A 20,189-nucleotide genomic window follows, 5' to 3' on the forward strand; every position below is an offset into this window, starting at 1 on the left:
CTCAGGGGACTGTATGGGACACTGGGATTGAACCCAGGTTAGATATATGCAAGACAGGTGCCCTACTTGGTATACTATTTCTCCTGCCCAAATCTCATATATTTTCATGGACACTGGAAGACTTCTTGGTATTATGCCATAGTATCAAGCAGAGTGTTACTTGTGAAATATGTAGACCAGCATTTGAAAAGAAATGAGGAGTCAAAAGCTCTCCATGGTCCCACCCCTTACTAGAGTGGCTTGTGTGGCTGGATGAGTTTCTTGCCTCCCCTGCACTATCATATTATTACCCACATCTGACAGTACAGGAAGTGGGGTCACACACTGGTATAACAGCCGAGGTTGTACTACTTGTTCTTTCTTTGATCTTTTATTGGCTTCTGCCTCAGCTCCATCTTTAGAATTTGGGGGTAAGAATTAGTTTTGGTTCTTAAGTGATCAGGGTTTGTCCATAAAAACAACTTAGAGCCAAGAATGAGAAGCCAGGGAAACTGCTAGATCTGTCATACTCAGACCTTAGGCAGTTCTTAGCTTGCTGATTTCTCTCAGGAAGGTATTTCTGAGGACATCTTCATTTTAATTTGAGATTTTACTTCCTTTTTTTTTTTTTTTTTTTGGTTTTTGGGCCACACCCATTTGATGCTCAGGGGTTACTCCTGGCAAAGTGCTCAGAAATTGCCCCTGGCTTGGGGGGACCATATGGGACGCTGGGGGTTCGAACCGCGGTCCGTCCTACGCTAGCGCTTGCAAGACAGACACCTTACCTCTAGCGCCACCTCGCCGGCCCCATAGTTTGAGATTTTACTTCTATTATACCTCCTTTGCTTCGATTATACCTCTGATTAAAGATATTTGGAGTGATAGTAAACAGGCTAATGCCATTGGCTGGAACAGGGGCTGGAAGAATTGTGTTCAGTGGTAGAGTAGGACAGTGTGTCATTAGTTCTTAGCCTCGTTACCAGGGGAAAGTGACTCTCTTCTTAGAAATCTCATATCCAGGTATATTTGTCCTTTGGAGCTCACATACATCTCAACTTGAAATGTATAATTCTTTTCTTTTTGTTTTTTTGGGCCACACCTGGTGACACTCAGGGGTTACTCCTGGCTATGCACTCAGAAATTGCTCCTGACTTGGGGGACCATATGAGACTCTGGAGATCGAACAGAAATCCGTCCCAGGTCAGGAGCATGCAAGGCAAGCACCCTACCACTGCGCTACTGCTCTGGCCCTAATTCTTTTCTTTTAATTTATGGGCTACTATCAGCTCTCTCCCTTCTGGAAAAGGCTGCTTCTCTTACTTCCTTCTTCATTCCCTCCCATTTTTCTAAATAAAACAACTTTACTTTATCTATACACACATACAAAGAAATCCCAGGCAAAGAAGTAGGTGGCTGTTTGAGAAAGACTCACCTTTGTCAAGGGGTCTCATCCAATCTCTATGGGCAGATGATGGAAGGTGAGTTGCTTCCCTTTATTCATTTAGTGTGTTTGAACCTGAATAAGGTGGACTTACCCACTCTTGAATGTATAGTTGAGGGGTAGGACTGAAAAATCAATATGAAATTATATAATAAGAAGTTCAAATGTTTTTGTACTTTCTTATACTTCTCCTTAAACATATAGATAAGCTCTCTAAATTCAGTGACCTCTCTGAGCACATAGAAAGTTCTTTTTTTTTTAGTCAGGGTAGTTATAAGGAAAACTGATCTGTACATTCAATTGAGACATTCATCCTGTGTTGAATTCAATGTGGAATTTATGGATTTGTACCAATACAACTTCAGTGTGGAGAACTCATTAGGAAGGGGTTTGAAGGGTGAGAGAGGAATGTGAAAGAGGCCAGTACAGACTTCATTGTTATCCAAAGAGAATTTGACCAGGACATGGTGGTTTTTCAATTTCTTTGTAGTAATAAAGACGACACAGACATCAAGATAATAGTTATCTGTGAGGAGGACATGGAAAAGCCACATAAAGGCTTCTGAGAAGTGGGACTGATTTGGTCTATTAATCTAGGTGGTTTCCACTATTAATCTATTAACATATGGTCCACTTAGTATTTTGTCAAATATTTACCTGTTTTTATATATTCCTCTTTATGAAAGATTTCACCTTAAACTTTTGGATAAAAATGTATTGTAACATTGTTAGAAACAAATTCATGTTTCTTTGATCTTTTTTTTTTTATTTATTTAATTTAGGTGAGCGTAGCTACCCCAAAGCAGAAACCAAAAACTTCATTTTGCTTTGGTAAGTACTAAGGGGAGGTTTTCTGAACCCTACTGCAGCTTCCTCTTTTACGTGGAAACAGTCCTGTGGAACTCATGTGACTTACATCCTATGTAATGAGTGGCTTTAGTCACAGCACTGTTCTTAGGCTTCTAATGATATAGCTTTCTTTGGTTTTACTCTAAAAAATATTAGCATAAGGGAATAGTATCAGAACCTCAGGGTGCAATTCTTCTCCTCCTGCAAGACAAGGTACGAGGTTCCTAGGAAACCTCCTCTTAGAGACAGATATTGGAGTGTTCAGAAAAGGTAGAGTCTTGGGGAAACTGGAAGCTTTCTTAGATAGATTAGATAAACTGTCGTGTTGAAAATTTCAATGTAATTTTATGAGTGACAGTTTGGGGTGTCACAGAGGGAGCAGAGCCACTCATTCACTGAACCATCATTATCTTTTTGGCTCTGCTTTGTTCTCAGTACTGAACCAAGTGCTGTGAGCAAACTCTAACAGCTTCTCCATTTTCTCTAGAGTGATTCTGAAAATAAGTCACAAGAAAACAGGAATAGTCCTCTGGTTTGCCATTTCTGTGTCCTAAGCTCATAGAATGGTTCCTGGCACGTAGGTTGTTGTGCTCGATAAATATTTGTTAAATTAATGAATTAATTAATTCTACATCTACCTCACACTACATTAGGCTAGCTTATTTATGCTGGGAGAATAAAAAGGTACATTGAGCTATTCTCTTCCCTAGCTACAGGTTGACTCAAACTTCTTTTGTTCTCATTCTCTTGCATTTTTCAAAGATTACTACTAATCTTAAAGATGCCTCATATTTTGTGGTCAGCATATGAAAAAAAGTAAAGTAAATAATAGATCTAGAAGTAAATTGTTGCTCTAAAGACATGCAAAGAGGAAAGATATGGTCAAAAAATCAGGTCAGAGTCACAGATTTGATCTTAGACAAGTGTTATTTGATTTCCAACCACACAGAGGAAACAATCCAGAGGAAACAAAACTAAACTTACTGTTAAACTAAACTCATAGTGAGCCCAAAGTTATACATTTACATTATGACTAAAAATCCATTAATGCTTCTAAAATGCAGTGTAAATTGCCCTCTTTTTTATAGCAAATTAGCAATACAGGAAGACTATAGTTAATGTTAAAAGGTGTCACCAAAGGTGAATTTAACCTTTCAAAGAGAGCAGCAGGCTAAGGCCTGCTGCTTCCTTAGTATTTATACAATGAATGCACATGGAGATCTTTTACCTTGCTTTTTGAACTACTTTAATTTGGTGGAATCTTTTTGTACTGCATGTGTTCTGAGTTGCAATTTTTTTCTGTCTTTCCTATGACATTTACAGTCATCAACGCCCTCTCTCAGAGATATTTTCTTCAAGCCAATGACCCGAAAGATCTGAAGGATTGGGTTGAAGCCCTGAACCAAGCCAGCAAAATCACTGTATGTATGATTTCTTCTTTCATTCTGTTTGTATTTGAACCACAAGTGGTAGTACTCAGGGCTCACTTCTGGCACAGTACTCAGGAGTCACTCGTGGTGGCTCCAGAGAACCCTGAGGAATACCAGGCATCAAATTTGAGTCAACAGCTTGCAAGGCAAGTGCCCTACTTGATGTGCTATTGCTGTGGCCCTGAAAGGAGTATGTGCCTTCGTGAGGCCTAGTTATTGTAGGAAAAGGCTTAGATTGAGAAGGGGCTTTCCCAAGACTCTGTCACACACCAAGTTCCCTTTATCTCTTTATCCCTTTATCTAGGAGATTGACTTGCTAACCTCAAGTTGAACTAAGAATGAGTTTGAGGGCCCGGAGAAATAGCACAGCGTTGTTTGCCTTGCAAGCAGCCGATCCAAGACCAAAGGTGGTTGGTTCAAATCCTGGTGTCCCATATGGTCCCCCAAGCCTGCCAGGAGCTATTTCTGAGCAGACAGCCAGGAGTAACCCCTGAGCACCGCCAGGTGTGGCCCAAAAACAAAAACAAAACAAAACAAAAAAAAGAATGAGTTTGAATCAAATTTAAGGGGAAGTTTATGGACCATCCCATTGTGCTTCCAGGAAGGGTTCCTGGTCAGTCATGGTTTGGGTAATTCCGGGATGCTGATTCAGAATGTGGTGGGATTGGAAAATGTATTGCCGACTATGAGAGGCAAAGAGAAAATCATATAAAGGGGAAGTTAGAACTTTTTTCCTGGTTTGCTGAAGGGAGAAGTGGGCAGAAAGTGGACAAGATTCTCACCTTTATAGGTCTGTCTACCTGGCAATCCCTTCTCTTTAAAAGCATCATTAAACTGGTGCCAAAGTGATAGTAAAGTGGCCAGGACTTTTTACTGCACACAACTATGATTTGATCCCTGGCATCCCATACGGTCCTCCTTGCACCACCAGAAATGATCCTAGAGTGCAGAGCCAGGAGTAATCTGTGAACACCTCCAGGAGTGGGCCCAGAATAAAACAATAACATTACTGAACTCATTCACTGATTATTCAGTGAGAACTATTATTTCTCTGTCTTGTATGGTGAACTCTTCCTTTGAAACACAGAAAGGTAAGAGAGAAGGGTATGAAGGCAGAAAGTGAGAACTTTAGGTTCTGGGAAACACTAGACTATCACTCAACAATATAGGCAAACTTATGGCATATAAACTATGCTTTGTGTGCTGAGAAGTTTGATTTTCTGTATCACAGAATCAGAAATGTTTATATTTTTAGTAAAAACTTAACAGATTTGAGCATATTATGCTCCTAGATACCTAGATACCTCAGGGTTCCAGTGAATAAATTTAAGAACTGCAACTTATCCAGTATTTGTGATGCTGGACTTGATTAAGCAGAGCACAATTCAGTCTTCTAAATTTTTGCTTCCCCTCTTTATTATTTTTAGTTTTATTCCTATTCATCTTTATTGTTTTTATTCTCCTTTTTATTAGTCTGTTAACACTTGGTAAGCCCCTGAAAAGAGAAAGAAAGTGTAGTCTGAAAAGTGAAGGCAGCTAGCTTGTTCTGATTTTAGTAAAAATTTTCTGAATTCATGTTGGGATCTTTACCTTCTGGATTTTCTACAGGTAGGGGGGTTTCTTTAAATATCACCATGCATGTTATTCTCATTCAGTATTTCTTTTTGGATTTCTGCCTATATTTTTATGTTTTGTTTTGGCTGGGGTCCATACCTGGTTTTGCTCAAGGGATCATGTTGTACTGGGAATCAACCAGCCTTCCTCAGGCAGAATGTGCATTCAGCCTTTTGAACTACTTCTCCAGCATATGTACTCACCTGGAGAACTCAGCTGTCTACCCTGGGAGGTACAACCAAACATCTTTGCCCTAATTTTGTGACTTGAACAAAGAGAATGGCTCTAAGCTGCTTTTCTAGTTCTTTTTTTTTTTTTTCCATTTTTCTTTTCTGGTCATACTATGTAGAATTTACAGACTGCAGGCATGGAAAGGATCATGGTAGTGCCAGAAGCTGGAAGCTTAAAGGCTTGCTGGAATGTCACAGCCTTCTTCAGGACCTCCACAATCTCTAGGAGCCTCTCCTCACCCTCCTTCCCCTTTAGTGTATCCCCTGCCAAATGTCCTAGTGGTGGATATTTCTTCTGCCACAATTCCTCCTCCTAAAAGTCATAGGGTCTTGTGGGAAGACAAAATATTCTACTTTCCTCTAATCTTTTTATGCTCTGATGAATTTTCTGCTTTCCCACTTATGCATAATTCTGTACTTTATGTCCTGCCTTAGAGAAGCTGGGTGAAGAGTCTTTGTATGCTTGGGCACACAACATATTTATTTTAAAGTAACTTATGTACAACAAAAAGTATTTGGTGTTGGAAAGATACAGAAATGAAAGAGGAACCATGTTATATGAGCCAATCCTTCACATCAGACCATATCATTCACTATTCATACCAATCCTGTCTAATGGCTGGTTTTACTGCTCTTTTTTAGATTAGAAAAATGGACATCAGAGTCTTGTCTGTAGTGAATGGTGAAGCGTAGTAAATGATTCAAGCCAGGGCTTTCTGACTTCTAAGACATAGGAATTTTATGGAAGTATTAATAACAAGTAGCAGTTATAAAATGTGTTAGATTATATGCTACTCTTACACACATGGCTTCATTTTAGCCTCATAAAAATAAATAAGGACAAGTGTTAATATCCTCATTTATAAAAAGAATAAATGGAAATGCATGAGATAAAAGTGACTTATTTTTTCAAGACCAGGGTTCTAAGATTGATTCCATTTCTCTGCTTACAGATATTTAAGCCCTGAAACTTAAAGAAAATGATTGGTATATTTAAAGAATTTGATTTTCTCATGCTGTTGATATTAAGGTATTAGCTTTCTAGGTCTGTAATAGCAAACTGACCAACTAGATTGAAACACCAGAAATTAAACATTTCATAATTCTAAAGGCCAAGAATCAAACCAAAGTGTCAGTGGAACTGTGAGCTCTCTAGAATATATGGGAGAGCCATTCTTGTTTCTTCCAGCTCTTTGGAAAGTCAATAATGACAATACCTGGCTTGTAGCTGTGCTTTCTTAGCTCTGTATGACCTGCATGTCTATGGACTCTCTCTTAAGAATACCTTGGGGAGACTCTGCTGGGCCCCTTAAGCTCGGCAGACATTGTGGGGCTTCCTCGGGCTTGCTTCAACCTGGGAACTTTGATTTTCTCTGGCATTCATCCCCTGACGGCTTGCCTCGGCTGAGGTGAGTGTTTCCAGGCTGGAGTTGCAGATAAAGCTGACTGCTGGGCCCCTTTGGCTCGGCAGACATTTTGGGGCCTCCCCCAGCTTGCTTCAACCTGGGAACTTTGATCTTCTCTGGCATTCATCCCCTGAGGGCGTGCCTTGGCTGAGGTGTGTCTTTCCAGCCTGAGTTTTGGATAAGAGAGACTCTGCTGGGCCCCTTAAGCTCGGCAGACATTTTGGAGCTTCCCCGGGCTTGCTTCAACCTGGGAACTTTGATCTTCTCTGGCATTCATCCCCTGATGGCTTGCCTTGGCTGAGGTGAGTGTTTCCAGGCTGGAGTTGCAGATAAAGCTGACTCTGCTGGCCCCCTTAAGCCCACCTATAAGGGGTAGAAGCAGAGGAGCGTGGCCACGAAGCGGAGTAGCCGCGCACTCCACCTAGCCAATACCACCACAACACGTAGAAAAACCCACAGCATAAGTGTGACAATGGGGAAACTATGCAGACCAACTTCAGCCATAGAGAATGAAGATGGAAACTCTGATGACCCAACAATGGCCAACCACCTAAGCAGTCTTTCAGAAATGGAGTTTAGAGAAGAAATATGGAGGTTGCTCACAGAACTCAAAGTATAAATCAGAACACTAATAAAAATCAAGAGAATATGAAGATAGATTTCAGAAAACTCCAAACTGAAATATCAGGTCAAATAACAGGTCTGAAAAACTCAGTAGACGAATTGAAGAACATAATGGATGAGCTTTCCAACAGGTTAAAAGCAGCTGAGGATAGAATTAGTGTGCTGGAAGATGAGGTGCATAACAACTTTACACAGCAGAAGAGATTGGAAAAAAGCCTTAAATCAAAGGATCAGACAATGGAAAAGTTACTCAAAGAATATGAGCAGATGAAAATAGAAGTCTTTGATAAAATCAACAGAAACAACTTTAGAATCATTGGAGTCCCAGAGACCCAAGAAGAAAATCTCCAGGAAGAATCAATAGTCAAGAACATCATCACAGAGAAACTACCAGAGCTAAAGAAAACATGTGACCAAATCCTGCATGCCCGAAGAGTACCACTTAAAAAAGACCCCAGGAGAAACACCCCAAGACACATCCTAGTCACAATGATGAATCCCACAGATAGAGATAGAATACTGCAAGCAGCAAGATTGAAAAGGGAAATTACATTCCAGGGAGCATCTTTGAAATTTACAGCAGACCTGTCACCAGAAAGACTCAAGGCCAGAAGGCAGTGGTGGGATATAGTGACAAAACTCAATGAAATAAATGCTTCACCAAGAATACTGCACCCAGCAAAACTCACTTTCAGGTTTGAAGGAAGTATACATGGCTTCACAGATAAACAACAGCTCAAAAACTTTACAGACTCAAAACCAGCCTTAAAAGAAAAACTGAAAGTTCTATTCTAAAGACAAGACAGAACAAAAAAACACACCAAACTTCTACACAAAGATGGCAATAAATCCCATGACAATTATTTCTCTCAATGTCAATGGACTAAATGCACCCATTAAGAGGCACAGAGTGGTGAAATGGATCAAAAAACTGAAGCCAACCTTCTGCTGCCTACAAGAAACACACCTGAATAATCAGAATAAACATAGACTCAAAATCAAAGGCTGGAGTAAAATCATTCAAGCAAACAACACCCTTAAAAAAGTGGGGTGGCCATACTAATATCAGATGACACAAACTTTATACTCAGAAAAGTTGTAAGGGACAAAGATGGATATTATGTACTAATCAAGGGATTTGTACAGCAGGAAGAAATCACTCTCCTAAACATATACGCACCCAATGAGGGACCAGCAAAGTATTTAATACAATTGTTGACAAATCTGAAAAAGGATATCAATAATAACACAATAATGTGGGAGACCTCAACACAGGCTTGTCAACACTTGATAGGTCAACCAAATGGAAACCCAACAAAAATATACTAGACCTGAAAAGAGAAATGGAAGAAAGAGGCCTAGTAGATATATATAGGAGACTCCATCCTCAGAAACCTGCATACACATTCTTTTCCAACATACATGGGTCATTCTCCAGGATAGACCACGTGCTGGCACATTAAACATACCTCCATAAAATCAAAAAGATAGAAATTTTGCAGGCTACCTTTGCTGACCATAAGGCTCTGAAGTTAGATGTGAACTACAAAGGGACACAGAAGAAAAAAATTTAACACCTGGAAATTAAACAGCCTACTACTGAAAAACCAGTGGGTCCGAGGTGAAATCAAAGAAGAAATCAAAAATTTCCTGGAAACAAATGACAATGAAAACACAAACTATCAAAACCTATGGGATACAGCAAAAGCGGTACTGAGAGGAAAATTTATAGCTTTGCAAGCACACATCAGGAAGGAAGAAGGAGCATACATGAATAGCTTAATGACACAGCTTATAGAATTAGAAAATTATCAACAAAAGAAACTAATAATAGGGAGACAGAAGGAAATAACAAAGCTGAGAGCAGAAATCAATGAAATGGAAACCCAAAAAACAGTCCGAAAGATCAATGAAAGCAGAAGTTGGTTCTTTGAAAAAAATAAACAAGATTGATAGACCATTGGCAAAACTCACAAAGCAAAAGAGAGAGAGAAACTTGATAACGCTGATAAGGGGGCGATCATAACAGATACTGCAGAGATTCAAAGGGTATTCAGAGTATAGTTTGAGAAACTCTATGCCACTAAATATGAGAACCTGGACGAAATGGATAAATTTTTGAACTCATATAACCTTCCATGGTTGAATAAAGGAGATGTAGCATATCTAAACACCCCCTCACTATTGAGGAAATTAAAACCATAATAAAAAATTTGCCCAAAAACAAAAGCCCAGGCCCTGATGGATTCACGAATGAATTCTTTCAAACCTTTCAAGGGGAACTAATACCAATCCTGGCCAGGCTCTTTTATGAAATCAAAAAAACAGGAACACTTCCAAATAGCTTTTATGAAGCCAACATCACCTTAATACCAAAACCAGATAGAGATGCTGCCAAAAAAGAAAATTACAGACCAATATCCCTGATGAACACAGATGCAAAGATCCTCAACAAAATCCTGGCGAACAGGATCCAGTGCCTCATCAAGAAGATCATTCACTTTGATCAAGTAGGTTTCATCCCAGGAATGCAAGGCTGGTTTAACATCCATAAATCTATCAACATAATACACATTATAAACAACAAGAAAAATAAAAATCACATGGTCATATCAATAGACGCAGAAAAAGCATTTGATAAGGTTCAACACCCATTTTTGATGAAAACTCTCAGCAAGATAGGAATAAAAGGAACCTTTCTCAATATAGTTAAAGCCATCTACCAGAAGCCAGTGGCAAATATTATCCTCAATGGAGATAAACTAAAATCCTTCCCTCTAAATTCTGGTACAAGACAAGGCTGTCCTCTCTCACCACTCCTATTCAACATAGTACTGGAATTACTGGCTATAGCGATTAGGCAAGAAAAAGATATCAAGGGAATCCAGACAGAAAAGGAAGAAGTCAAGCTCTCACTGTTTGCAGATGACATGATACTCTACATAGAAAACCCTAAAGACTCTACCAAAAAGCTTCTAGAAATGATAGATTCATATAGCAAAGTGGCAGGCTACAAAATTAACACACAAAAATCAATGGCCTTTTTATATGCTAATAATGATAGGGAAGAAATGGACATTAAGAGAACAATCCCATTCACATTAGTGCCACACAAACTCAAATATCTTGGAGTCAACCTGACTAAAGATGTGAAGGATCTATACAAAGAAATCTATAAAACACTGCTCCAAGAAATAAGAGAGGACGCGCGGAAATGGAAACACATACCTTGCTCATGGATTGGCAGGATCAACATCATTAAAATGGCAATACTTCAAAAGCATTGTACAGATTTAACGTGATTCCCCTAAAGATACCCCTGACATTCTTCAAAGAAGTGGATCAAACACTTCTGAAATTCATTTGGAACAATAAACAACCTCAAATAGCTAAAGCACTCCTTGGGAAAAGGAATATGGGAGGCATTACTTTCCCCAATTTTAAGCTGTATTACAAAGCAATAGTTATAAAAACAGCATGGTATTGGAATAAAGACAGAACCTCAGATCAGTGGAATAAGCTTGAGTACTCAGAGAATGTTCCTCAGACATATAACCACCTAGTTTTTTTATAAAGGAGCAAGAAATCTTAAATGGAGCAAGGAAAGCCTATTCAACAAGTGGTGTTGGCACAATTGGTTAGCCACTTGGAAAAAAGCGAACTCAGACCCCCAGCTAACACCATGTACAAAGGTAAAATCCAAATGGATTAAAGACCTTGATATCAGATCTGAAACTATTATATAGAACAACATGTAGGGAAACACTCCAGGACATTGAGACTAAAGGCATCTTTAAGGAGGAGACAGCACTTTCCAAACAAGTGGAAGCAGAGATAAACAGATGGGACTATATTAAGCTGAGAAGCTTCTGCATCTCAAAGGAAATAGTACCCAGAATACAAAGGCCACCCACTGAGTGGGAGAAATTATTCACCCAATACTCATCAGATAAAGGACTAATATCCATAATTTACAAGGTACTGACAGAACTATACAAGAAAAAAAAAAACTAACCCCATCAAAAAATGGGGAGAAGAAATGAACAGACACTTTGAAAAAGAAGAAAGGCAAATGGCCAAAAGCATCATGAAAAGATGTTCAACATCACTAATCGTCAGGGAGATGCAAATCAAAACTACTATGAGGTACCACCTCATGCCACTGAGATTGGCACACATCACAAAAAAGGAAAACAAGCAGTGCTGGCGGGGATGTGGAGAGAAAGGAACTCTTTTTCACTGCTGGTGGGAATGCCATCTAGTACAACCTTTATGGAAAGCGATATTGAGATTTCTTCACAAACTGGAAATTGAGCTTCCATATGATCCAGCTATACCACTCCTAGGAATATACCCGAGGAACACAAAAATACAATACAAAAATCCCTTCCTTACTCCTATATTCATTGCAGCGCTATTTACAATAGCCAGACTCTGGAAACAACCAAGATGCCCTTCAACAGATGAGTGACTAAAGAAACTGCAGTACATATACACAATGGAATACTATGCAGCCGTCAGAAGAGATGAAGTCATGAAATTTTCCTATACATGGATGTACATGGAATTTATTATGCTGAGTGAAGTAAGTCAGAGGGAGAGAGAAAGACGCAGAATGGTTTCACTCATCTATGGGCTTTAAGAAAAATGAAAGACATTTTTAACAGTATCTCAGAGACAAGAGAGATGAGGGCTGGTAGGTGCAGCTCATGACATGAAGCTCATCACATAGAGTGATGAGTGCAGTTGGAAAGATGACTACACTGAATACTATCATAACAATGTGAATGAATGAGGGAAGTAGAAAGCCTGTCTCGAGTACAGGTGTGGGGGGTTGGGTAGGAGGGAGATCTGGGAAATTGGTAGTGGGAATGTTGCACTGGTGAAGGGGGGTGTTCTTTACTTGACTGTAATCATACAACTATAATCATATTTGTAATCACGGTGTTTAAAGATAAGTATTAAAAAAAAAAGGAATACCTTGGGGACTGTAAATATATCACAGGGTATAGAGCATTTGCCTTGCCTGCAGCCAGCTTGGGTTAGATATCAGGCCCTCTGCCAAGAGCAATCCCTGAATACTGAGCCAGGAGTATGGTCTGATCACCTCCAGGTATAGCCAAAACCCTCCAGTCCTCGCAAAAATCTGTTCTTGGACATAGGGTCTATGCAAACCAGTATAACTTCATTTTAATTTTATTACACCTACAAGGACCTTGCTTCCAAATAAGATGACATTATGAAGTACGGATCCGACATTTGATGGCATATTACTTGCCTCACTGTATTTTCCAAGAGGATTCAAAGTTGAGTTGCAAAAATCAGTAACAATTCCCAAGCTTTGCTCCCAAGTTAAATTACTCCTCAGCAGTCCTTCCATGCTGTGTGAGAAGAAAGATATTGCAAGTGAAATTTATTGAAGAGCACTCCATAGCCAGATGGCACAGGGCACACCTTTTATGAGGTCTCTGGACAAAGCAATAGAACAATTTAGCTTTTTGTTCTAGAATGCAGCTGAGTTTGTCCTTCATAACCTGATTCAAAGTTTCAGGAAGTGGTACAGCTTTGACAAAGCACTGGGTGGTTGCATAGGATCAGGTCACAGTGCAGGGGCATAAGTAGTGACAAGCAGCAGTTCTCTGGGTTGACTAGCAAGATTCTGAGAAGCAATACAATAACTCAGTCGTAGGAGCCCTTTCCTTGCCATCGGGTTCAGGGAAAGGCTACCTCCCTCCTTTTTGCTAGATTTTAGTAACTTATTTGAAAAGATTTTTGTTGTTGTTGTTGCTGTTTCATGGTGATTATATTACAAAACTCCCAGTAATAATGTAATTCCTATCACAAAATGGCAAGTAAAGAATTCTATCACAAAATAATCAACTTATGAGGAAATTAGAAGGGATGGTTTAGGCAGTGGTATTTGTTAATAAGGAGTCAGATTCCATCATTTTCATAGTAGACCCTTCTCTACTCTAACTGCACTCTGCTCTTTGTGGCAGGCTTCCTACCATGGACTGGTCCTCCTAATCCTCAACTCTATTGTCTCTGGATGTCATCTACACACAGTCTTTTATTTTCCTTATATCCCACAGATTAGTAATAACCGATCACTCTGGACAACAACTGGGTGCTGAAAGGGGAAGGGGATAAAATGACATGCATGGCACCCCTTCATTAACAGTAGTGCAAACCACAGTGTCAAAAAAGAAGAGAGAGAGAGAGAGAGAAGTAAAATGCCTGCCTAAAAGGTGGACAGGGGGTGGGTGGGAAGGGGGTATTAGGGAGCGTGAGAGGGGAAACTGGGGACTTTGGTGGTAGGAAATTTGCAGTGGTGAAGGTTGTTGTACATTTTATAACTGTAACTCAATCATGAACAATTTTATCTGTGGAAAATAAAAACCCTGTATTATGAACAACCTACAACCATGGTGTTTAAATTTTAACAAAAAAGGAGTCTGGGAACCCTAATGGCAAATTTATTTACTTTAATATGTTTTAGTATCTGAGTTATGCAATGGAGAAAGTAATGCCTCTTTAATAAGAGTATATGAGATCAAAGATAATGCAGCAAAGAGTTTAATGCATCTGCATTAAATTGAAGATAGGGTGGGGCTGGGCAAAGAATTGGGAGCTGCAGCTGTCCCTCATTCACTGTTGGTGGGTATATCTACTGGTTAAATCTGTATGGAGAGCAATGAAAGAATTCCCATGTAACCCATCAATACCACTTCTTAGCATCTACCCCTAAATACACCAGCTTTACTTTGAGATATAGTTACACATATGTTCATTGCATTGCTTAGTATGGTAGCTAAGAAATGGAAACAATGCAAATGTCCAGTTATGAATAAATGGCTCAAGAAATTGTGGCATGGGGCTAAATGGGGTGCTTGCCTTGCATGCAGCTAACCCAGGTTTGATTCACAGCATCCCATATGGTCCCACAAGCCCCACTAGGAGTAATTCCTGAGCACAGAGCTAGGAGTAAGCCCTGAGCAATGCTCAAGGTGTGGCCCAAAAGCTGAAATAACAAATTGCATATTTAGGGCCAGAGAAATAGCACAGCGGTAGGGCATTTGCCTTGCACACAGCTGATTCAGGATGATGGTGGTTCGAATCCCGGCATCTCATATGGTCCCCCAAGCCTGCCAGGAGCGATTTCTGAGTGCAGAGCCAGGAGTAACCCCTGAGCGTTGCCAGGTGTGACCACCCTAGCCCCCCCAAATGTTGCATTTTTATACAATGAAATTGTATAAATATGTATAAAATTGTATAAAAATTATGCAGCTGTAAGAAATAATGTAATCATGTAATTTGCAACTACATGTGTGGTGCTAGAGGGCACTATGCCAAGTGACGTCAATCAGAATAAAAGGCACAGTACAGAATGATGTCTCATATGTAGGTTATAAAGACACACAGAAAGGAAATAACGAATAGTCAGACAACAGAAATGGAGAGCAGGCCTAAAGAATTTACAAGGGTGAGGGGCAAATAGAAGTGGATGGATGGGAGGGGCCTTTGGAAACAGACACTGTAATGCTGGAATGTGTCGTGTATGCCTAAAACTGCTTTGAAGGGTTGCAAATCTCATTACCTCAATAAAATGTAGTATGACAACAACAGCAAAGCTCTGCTTTGGATATGAGCAAAATCTTCTCCCAGTGTGCAACCCCTGGCATCTTCAAACTTGCTATAAAAGTTCTGCGATTAAAAATAAAATTCTGTGCATTTATCATCCACAGCTTACTCTATTAAAAGGGTCATATTTGTAAACGAAAGTACCATTTTTGAGATGTTGATTATTTTAAAATGAATGTGTAATATTTAATTAAAATTAATGCACTAAAATAATCAACATCTCAAAATGGTACTTAAATATTTAATAATATATTGATTAATATAATATATAATTGTATTTGCATTCGTTTTGTTTTGGGCCTCTCCTAGTGGTGCTCAGAGAAAACTCCTGGCTCTGTACTCAGGAATCACTCCTGAAGGTATTGAGGAGCCATATGAAGTGCTGGAGATCAAACCCGGGTCAGGCATGTCATCTGTCCCCTTATTTGTTTTTCTAAAACTTCTTCAGTGTCTGCATTCATCATTTGCTAATTATAAAAACTTTATAATATAATGTTAGTTCTCTTTCTGTTTTACACATGAGGCAGTTCAACATAGAAATACTTTACTAAAGGTCATTGTTTAGTGACTGGTCAGGCATTACACACGAGCCCCTTGGACTTGAAAGCTCATGTGTGTCTAATTCTATACCATACACAACATGGATTTTTTTTCTTCTTGCCTGACTGCTTTCCTGTTTTCTTTTATCCTCTAGGCTTCTCTTTTGACATCTGTGAAGAATTCCTCTAGTTACTCATTCCCAAATACAATAGCTTTAAAAAAAAACAGATTTGAAAAATATTCATTATACATAGGCATTTTTCTAGCTATCGTTCCATCTTCATGGATTCAACAGAAGATGTGAACCAGTCAAATATAGGGAATCAGAGTTCCATTACAAGTTATGAGGAGTTACAACTTCTTCGAATTCTAACTCCTGTTTTTTTATGGTCACATGAAGTTGCTAGCTGTTCTCTATCTCAGTACTTCTCATTAAAAAATATATTTTTGGAGCTAGAATAATGGTGCAATGTTTAGGGTACTTTTCTTGAACATGTTCAGTCTCCAGAACTCCATATGTTCCCCCAACCCCCCCAAAAGTGATCTGTGAGCACAGATCTGCAAGTAAGCTCTGAGTACTGACAGGTGTGTCCCCCCTCAAATTCTTTATTTTGTTTTGTAACACACCCAGAGCTACACAGGGGCAATACCTGACTCTGTGATCAGGGATTACACCTGGCAATTCTCAGGGGATCATATTTGGTACTGGGATTTGAACCAGCTCTGTGTGGCAGCCACAGGCAAGCACACTAAATTTTTTACTGTGTCTCTAGCCTCTCCTGATTTTCTTTGTGGCATTTAGCACAATTTATTCTGATTGTTTGTGGTTTCTGTCAATCTCCCTATTAACGTGGGTATGCAATGAGGACAGGGTACCTGTCTGTGCTGTGTATTGTTTTTCCTTTATTCTTTAGCCAGGTAAGAGCTAGCTTATAGTATGTGCTCACTACATTTGTGGATTTAGTATGTATATAGTTAGTGGCATGTACTCATCTTCAGTTGTGGATGGCTCAGAGGGCTGAAGAGGGGAGGGCTGCCTTTCTATAACTTGTTAGGTTAACTTTTTCCACATTTTTCATTTTGCTTTTGGTTTTATTATTATTATTATTATTATTATTATTATTATTATTATTATTATTGGTATTTTTGTACCACACCCAGTGCCGCCAGGGATTACTCCTGGCTCTGCATTCAGAAATCATTCCTGGCAGTCTCAGGGGATCATATGGGATGCTGGAGATCAAACCAGAGTTGGCTACATGGAAGCCAAAGTCTCTACCCACTATTCTGTTGCTCTGGCCCACCATTTACTGTTAGATTCCTAATGCTCCTAATATTTTTGTTCCCTGTTGGCTATGCTGTTATTCTTTCTTTGTGTGTTTGCTTTGGGAGGTGCCCACACCCAGTGGTGCTCAGGGTTTAATCCTGGCTTTCATATTTATAAATTACTCCTAAAGGTACTCAGGACTATATGGGATACTGGGAATCAAATCTGGGTTGGCTATCTATAAGGCAAATGCCCTATCAGCTATCATACTGTTGTTCCAACTATGCTGTCATTCTTTTCAGGTGCCCAAAGTTGGAAGTGTACCTGTGACTACCAAAGTTATCAAAAGTGTGCCAGTTCCTCCATCCCTAGAGAAGAAACATCAGGTGGCCTACAAAACCGAGATCATCGGAGGGGTGGTGGTGCACACCCCCATCAACCAGGTGCTGGGCCCCAAACTGCTCTTGGGGAACAAGTGGCTTTCTGTTAGTGTCAGTGCCTGGCCAGCAATGCATGGAGAACACCAGATTAAGAAGAGTGTGAATGGAGTTGAAGTGCATGCCAGTGTAAATGGCATCATTAAGAAATTATCAGTAGGGTTAGGAGTGAAAATAGACTGTCATGTCTTCAAGCTGTATGCCAAACAATATTCTACACTTATTGGGGATTAGTTTGATTACCCCATGAGAAATGGGGCCAAGAAAGGCAAGGGTGGCTGAAAGTCCTGCTGGTTTGTTTTACAGTCTTCTCCTTCTTCTTTTTTTCTTTTTTTCTGTTTTTTGGTTTTTGGGCCACACCCAGCGTTGCTCAGTGGTTACTCCTGGCTGTCTGCTCAGAAATAGCTCCTGGCAGGCACGGGAGACCATATGGGACACTGGGATTCAAACCAACCACCTTTGGTCCTGGATCGGCTGCTTGCAAGGCAAACACTGCTGTGCTATCTCTGCGGCCATCTTCTCCTTTTTCTTGAGTGTCTCCAACCTCCTGAAACTTTGTTTCTTTGAGAATGGTATAGTTTATTTTCTTGTCTGTTTCTTCTTTATTTTTTTTTCAAATCAAGGTATTTTTTTGTTTGTTTTTGGTTTTTGGGTCACACCCAGTGGCGCTCAGAGATTACTCCTGGCTCTGTACTCAGAAATTGCTCCTGACAGGGGACCATCTGGGATGCCAGGAATCGGGAAACTGGGATCCGTACTGTTTTGGCTATGTGCAAGGTAAACGCCCTACCACTGTGCTATCGCTCCAGCCCCTAAACTCAGGGTTTTATATATGGAAGACATGTCCTCTACCACTAAGCTATATCTCTAACCCAAATTTCTTTTTTAAATGATCTTAAAGTGTTTAAAAAATCATGTTAATGAAATTTTGGATCCTTTTTTTAATATAATTTTTATTGAGATCAATGTGAATTACAAGTTTTTCATAGTTGTATTTCAGGTACATACTGACAGTGAATTAGGGCCATTCTGAATCATTCTTTTAATAAAGTGATTTATAGAAGACCAAAAGGAAATGTGGATTTTTTTGTTTCATTTTACTTTTTATTATAACACCATGATTTACCATATTCATGATAGTTGCTTCAGGAATTCAATATTCCAACACCAGTCCCGCCACCAGTCTGATGATCTTTCTTCCACCATTGTCCTCAGTTTTACACCCTCCACCCAAGCCTGTCCCCTTAGCAGGCACAAACAAATTTACTTCATATTATTTATTACATGCAAAGGCAAGAGAACTATCAAAATTGATTAATAAAAGTCAATTGTAGTCATTGTTATATTTCACCTGGAGTTACTAAAGTCACTGGACTGGTTGAGCCATCTGTGCTATTATTTTTGCTCATTGATCTTGGTGGTCTTCTAGCCACCTTATCTGATTTGCTGTGGTCCTCTAGGCGGACAGTACAATGAAATTTGGAGGTATTGTGTAATTGCATGTGTAGCTGTGTGCTTGGGAGATAAGGAGCTGACACAATTTGATGGCTTGTTGACTTGATGAAGTTGTGGAATTGAACTGTTACATACTGGAGGAATCAGGTGTGGCTGGGGGTTGCTGTACCTTGAAGCAAAATGAGGAATCAGCCTGTTCCTTTTCTGGAAGACTACAGAGCTGTCAGCCTAGATCAGTCTACTTGGGAAGATTCAATGTCATGTTCTTATTAAGATTAGTTGTGAAGCTGGGTCTTTTCTGTTTTTTCTTTAACACAGTGAACAAAGAAGCAATAAATTGGCCAAGAAATTTGGACCAGGTTCAGTTGGCTTCATGGGGAAGAGAGGGCACTGCTAATTCTGATATTTCTTTGTAGAATGGTGGCGATGGACAGGAAGGGAATGAGCCTGGGTCTCATGCCATCCTCCGAAGGTCTCAGAGTTACATCCCCACGACAGGCTGCCGTGCTCCCAGTGGTCCTCCCCTTATTAAGAGTGGCTATTGTGTGAAGCAAGGGAATGTGGTGAGTGTCGGACACTGGGCCTTGAGGGTTTGTGGTGACTCCTGAGACAGAGTAAAGGGGAGAACAGGCTGGGAAGAGGAGCAAGGTCCAGGTTGCTAGCTACTGCCCAAACTGGGCTTACATTTGGGATTTGACATTTATAGCCACAGGTCAGAGATTTTGTCCCGTTAGGGTGAAATGTTTGTCATGACCTTTCTGCCCCCAAAGCGGGAGCCTTTCATGGCTTAGAATTTCAGAGAGCTTAGATGTAGTGCTCTACTGTTTATTATGTCATGTCATTTTCCTAATACCCTGTTTTTTTCCTCTTCAGCGCAAGAGCTGGAAACGGCGCTTCTTTGCACTTGATGACTTTTCCATAAGCTACTTCAAGTGTGAGCAGGTTCGTGGTGGTTCTGGGCCCCTTCTGTGAGGGCACAGAAGCAAGAGGCACATGCCTTTGTACCCCTGCCTATGTGCTAGAATGGACACACAGGCATACACACAGAAGGTGCCACTTTCTCCTCTCTGTCCTCCTTGGGTATCTTTACTGTGATATCAAAGGCATCTCCACCTCCCTTGATCCAGTAAGTTGCTCTATGCTTAGAGTCACAGAACATCATCAGAGACGTTTTACTCTCAATTAGTTTGAGACCTTTTGTAAATAACCCAAACTGTTATTGAGGAGAGGAGCTGGTCAGCTGGTTTTTGCACATGGCCTTACTCAGCCACCTTTC

At 40.0% G+C, this 20,189-nt stretch overlaps 1 protein-coding gene across 1 annotated transcript in view; it reads left to right on the plus strand.

Annotated features, from left to right (window-relative positions):
- PLEKHA2 (pleckstrin homology domain containing A2) overlaps nucleotides 1-20,189 on the plus strand; it is a 72,011-nt gene that overhangs the window by 33,270 nt on the left and 18,552 nt on the right. The window contains exons 3-7 of the mRNA XM_049771866.1: nucleotides 2,203-2,251; nucleotides 3,593-3,690; nucleotides 17,324-17,464; nucleotides 19,330-19,476; nucleotides 19,787-19,855. Of these exons, the coding sequence (XP_049627823.1) occupies nucleotides 2,203-2,251; nucleotides 3,593-3,690; nucleotides 17,324-17,464; nucleotides 19,330-19,476; nucleotides 19,787-19,855 (504 nt within the window). The remainder of the gene's footprint in view (nucleotides 1-2,202; nucleotides 2,252-3,592; nucleotides 3,691-17,323; nucleotides 17,465-19,329; nucleotides 19,477-19,786; nucleotides 19,856-20,189) is intronic.

The sequence above is a fragment of the Suncus etruscus genome, chromosome 4 (assembly GCF_024139225.1).
Source record: "Suncus etruscus isolate mSunEtr1 chromosome 4, mSunEtr1.pri.cur, whole genome shotgun sequence".
Classification (NCBI taxonomy): Eukaryota; Metazoa; Chordata; class Mammalia; order Eulipotyphla; family Soricidae; genus Suncus; species Suncus etruscus.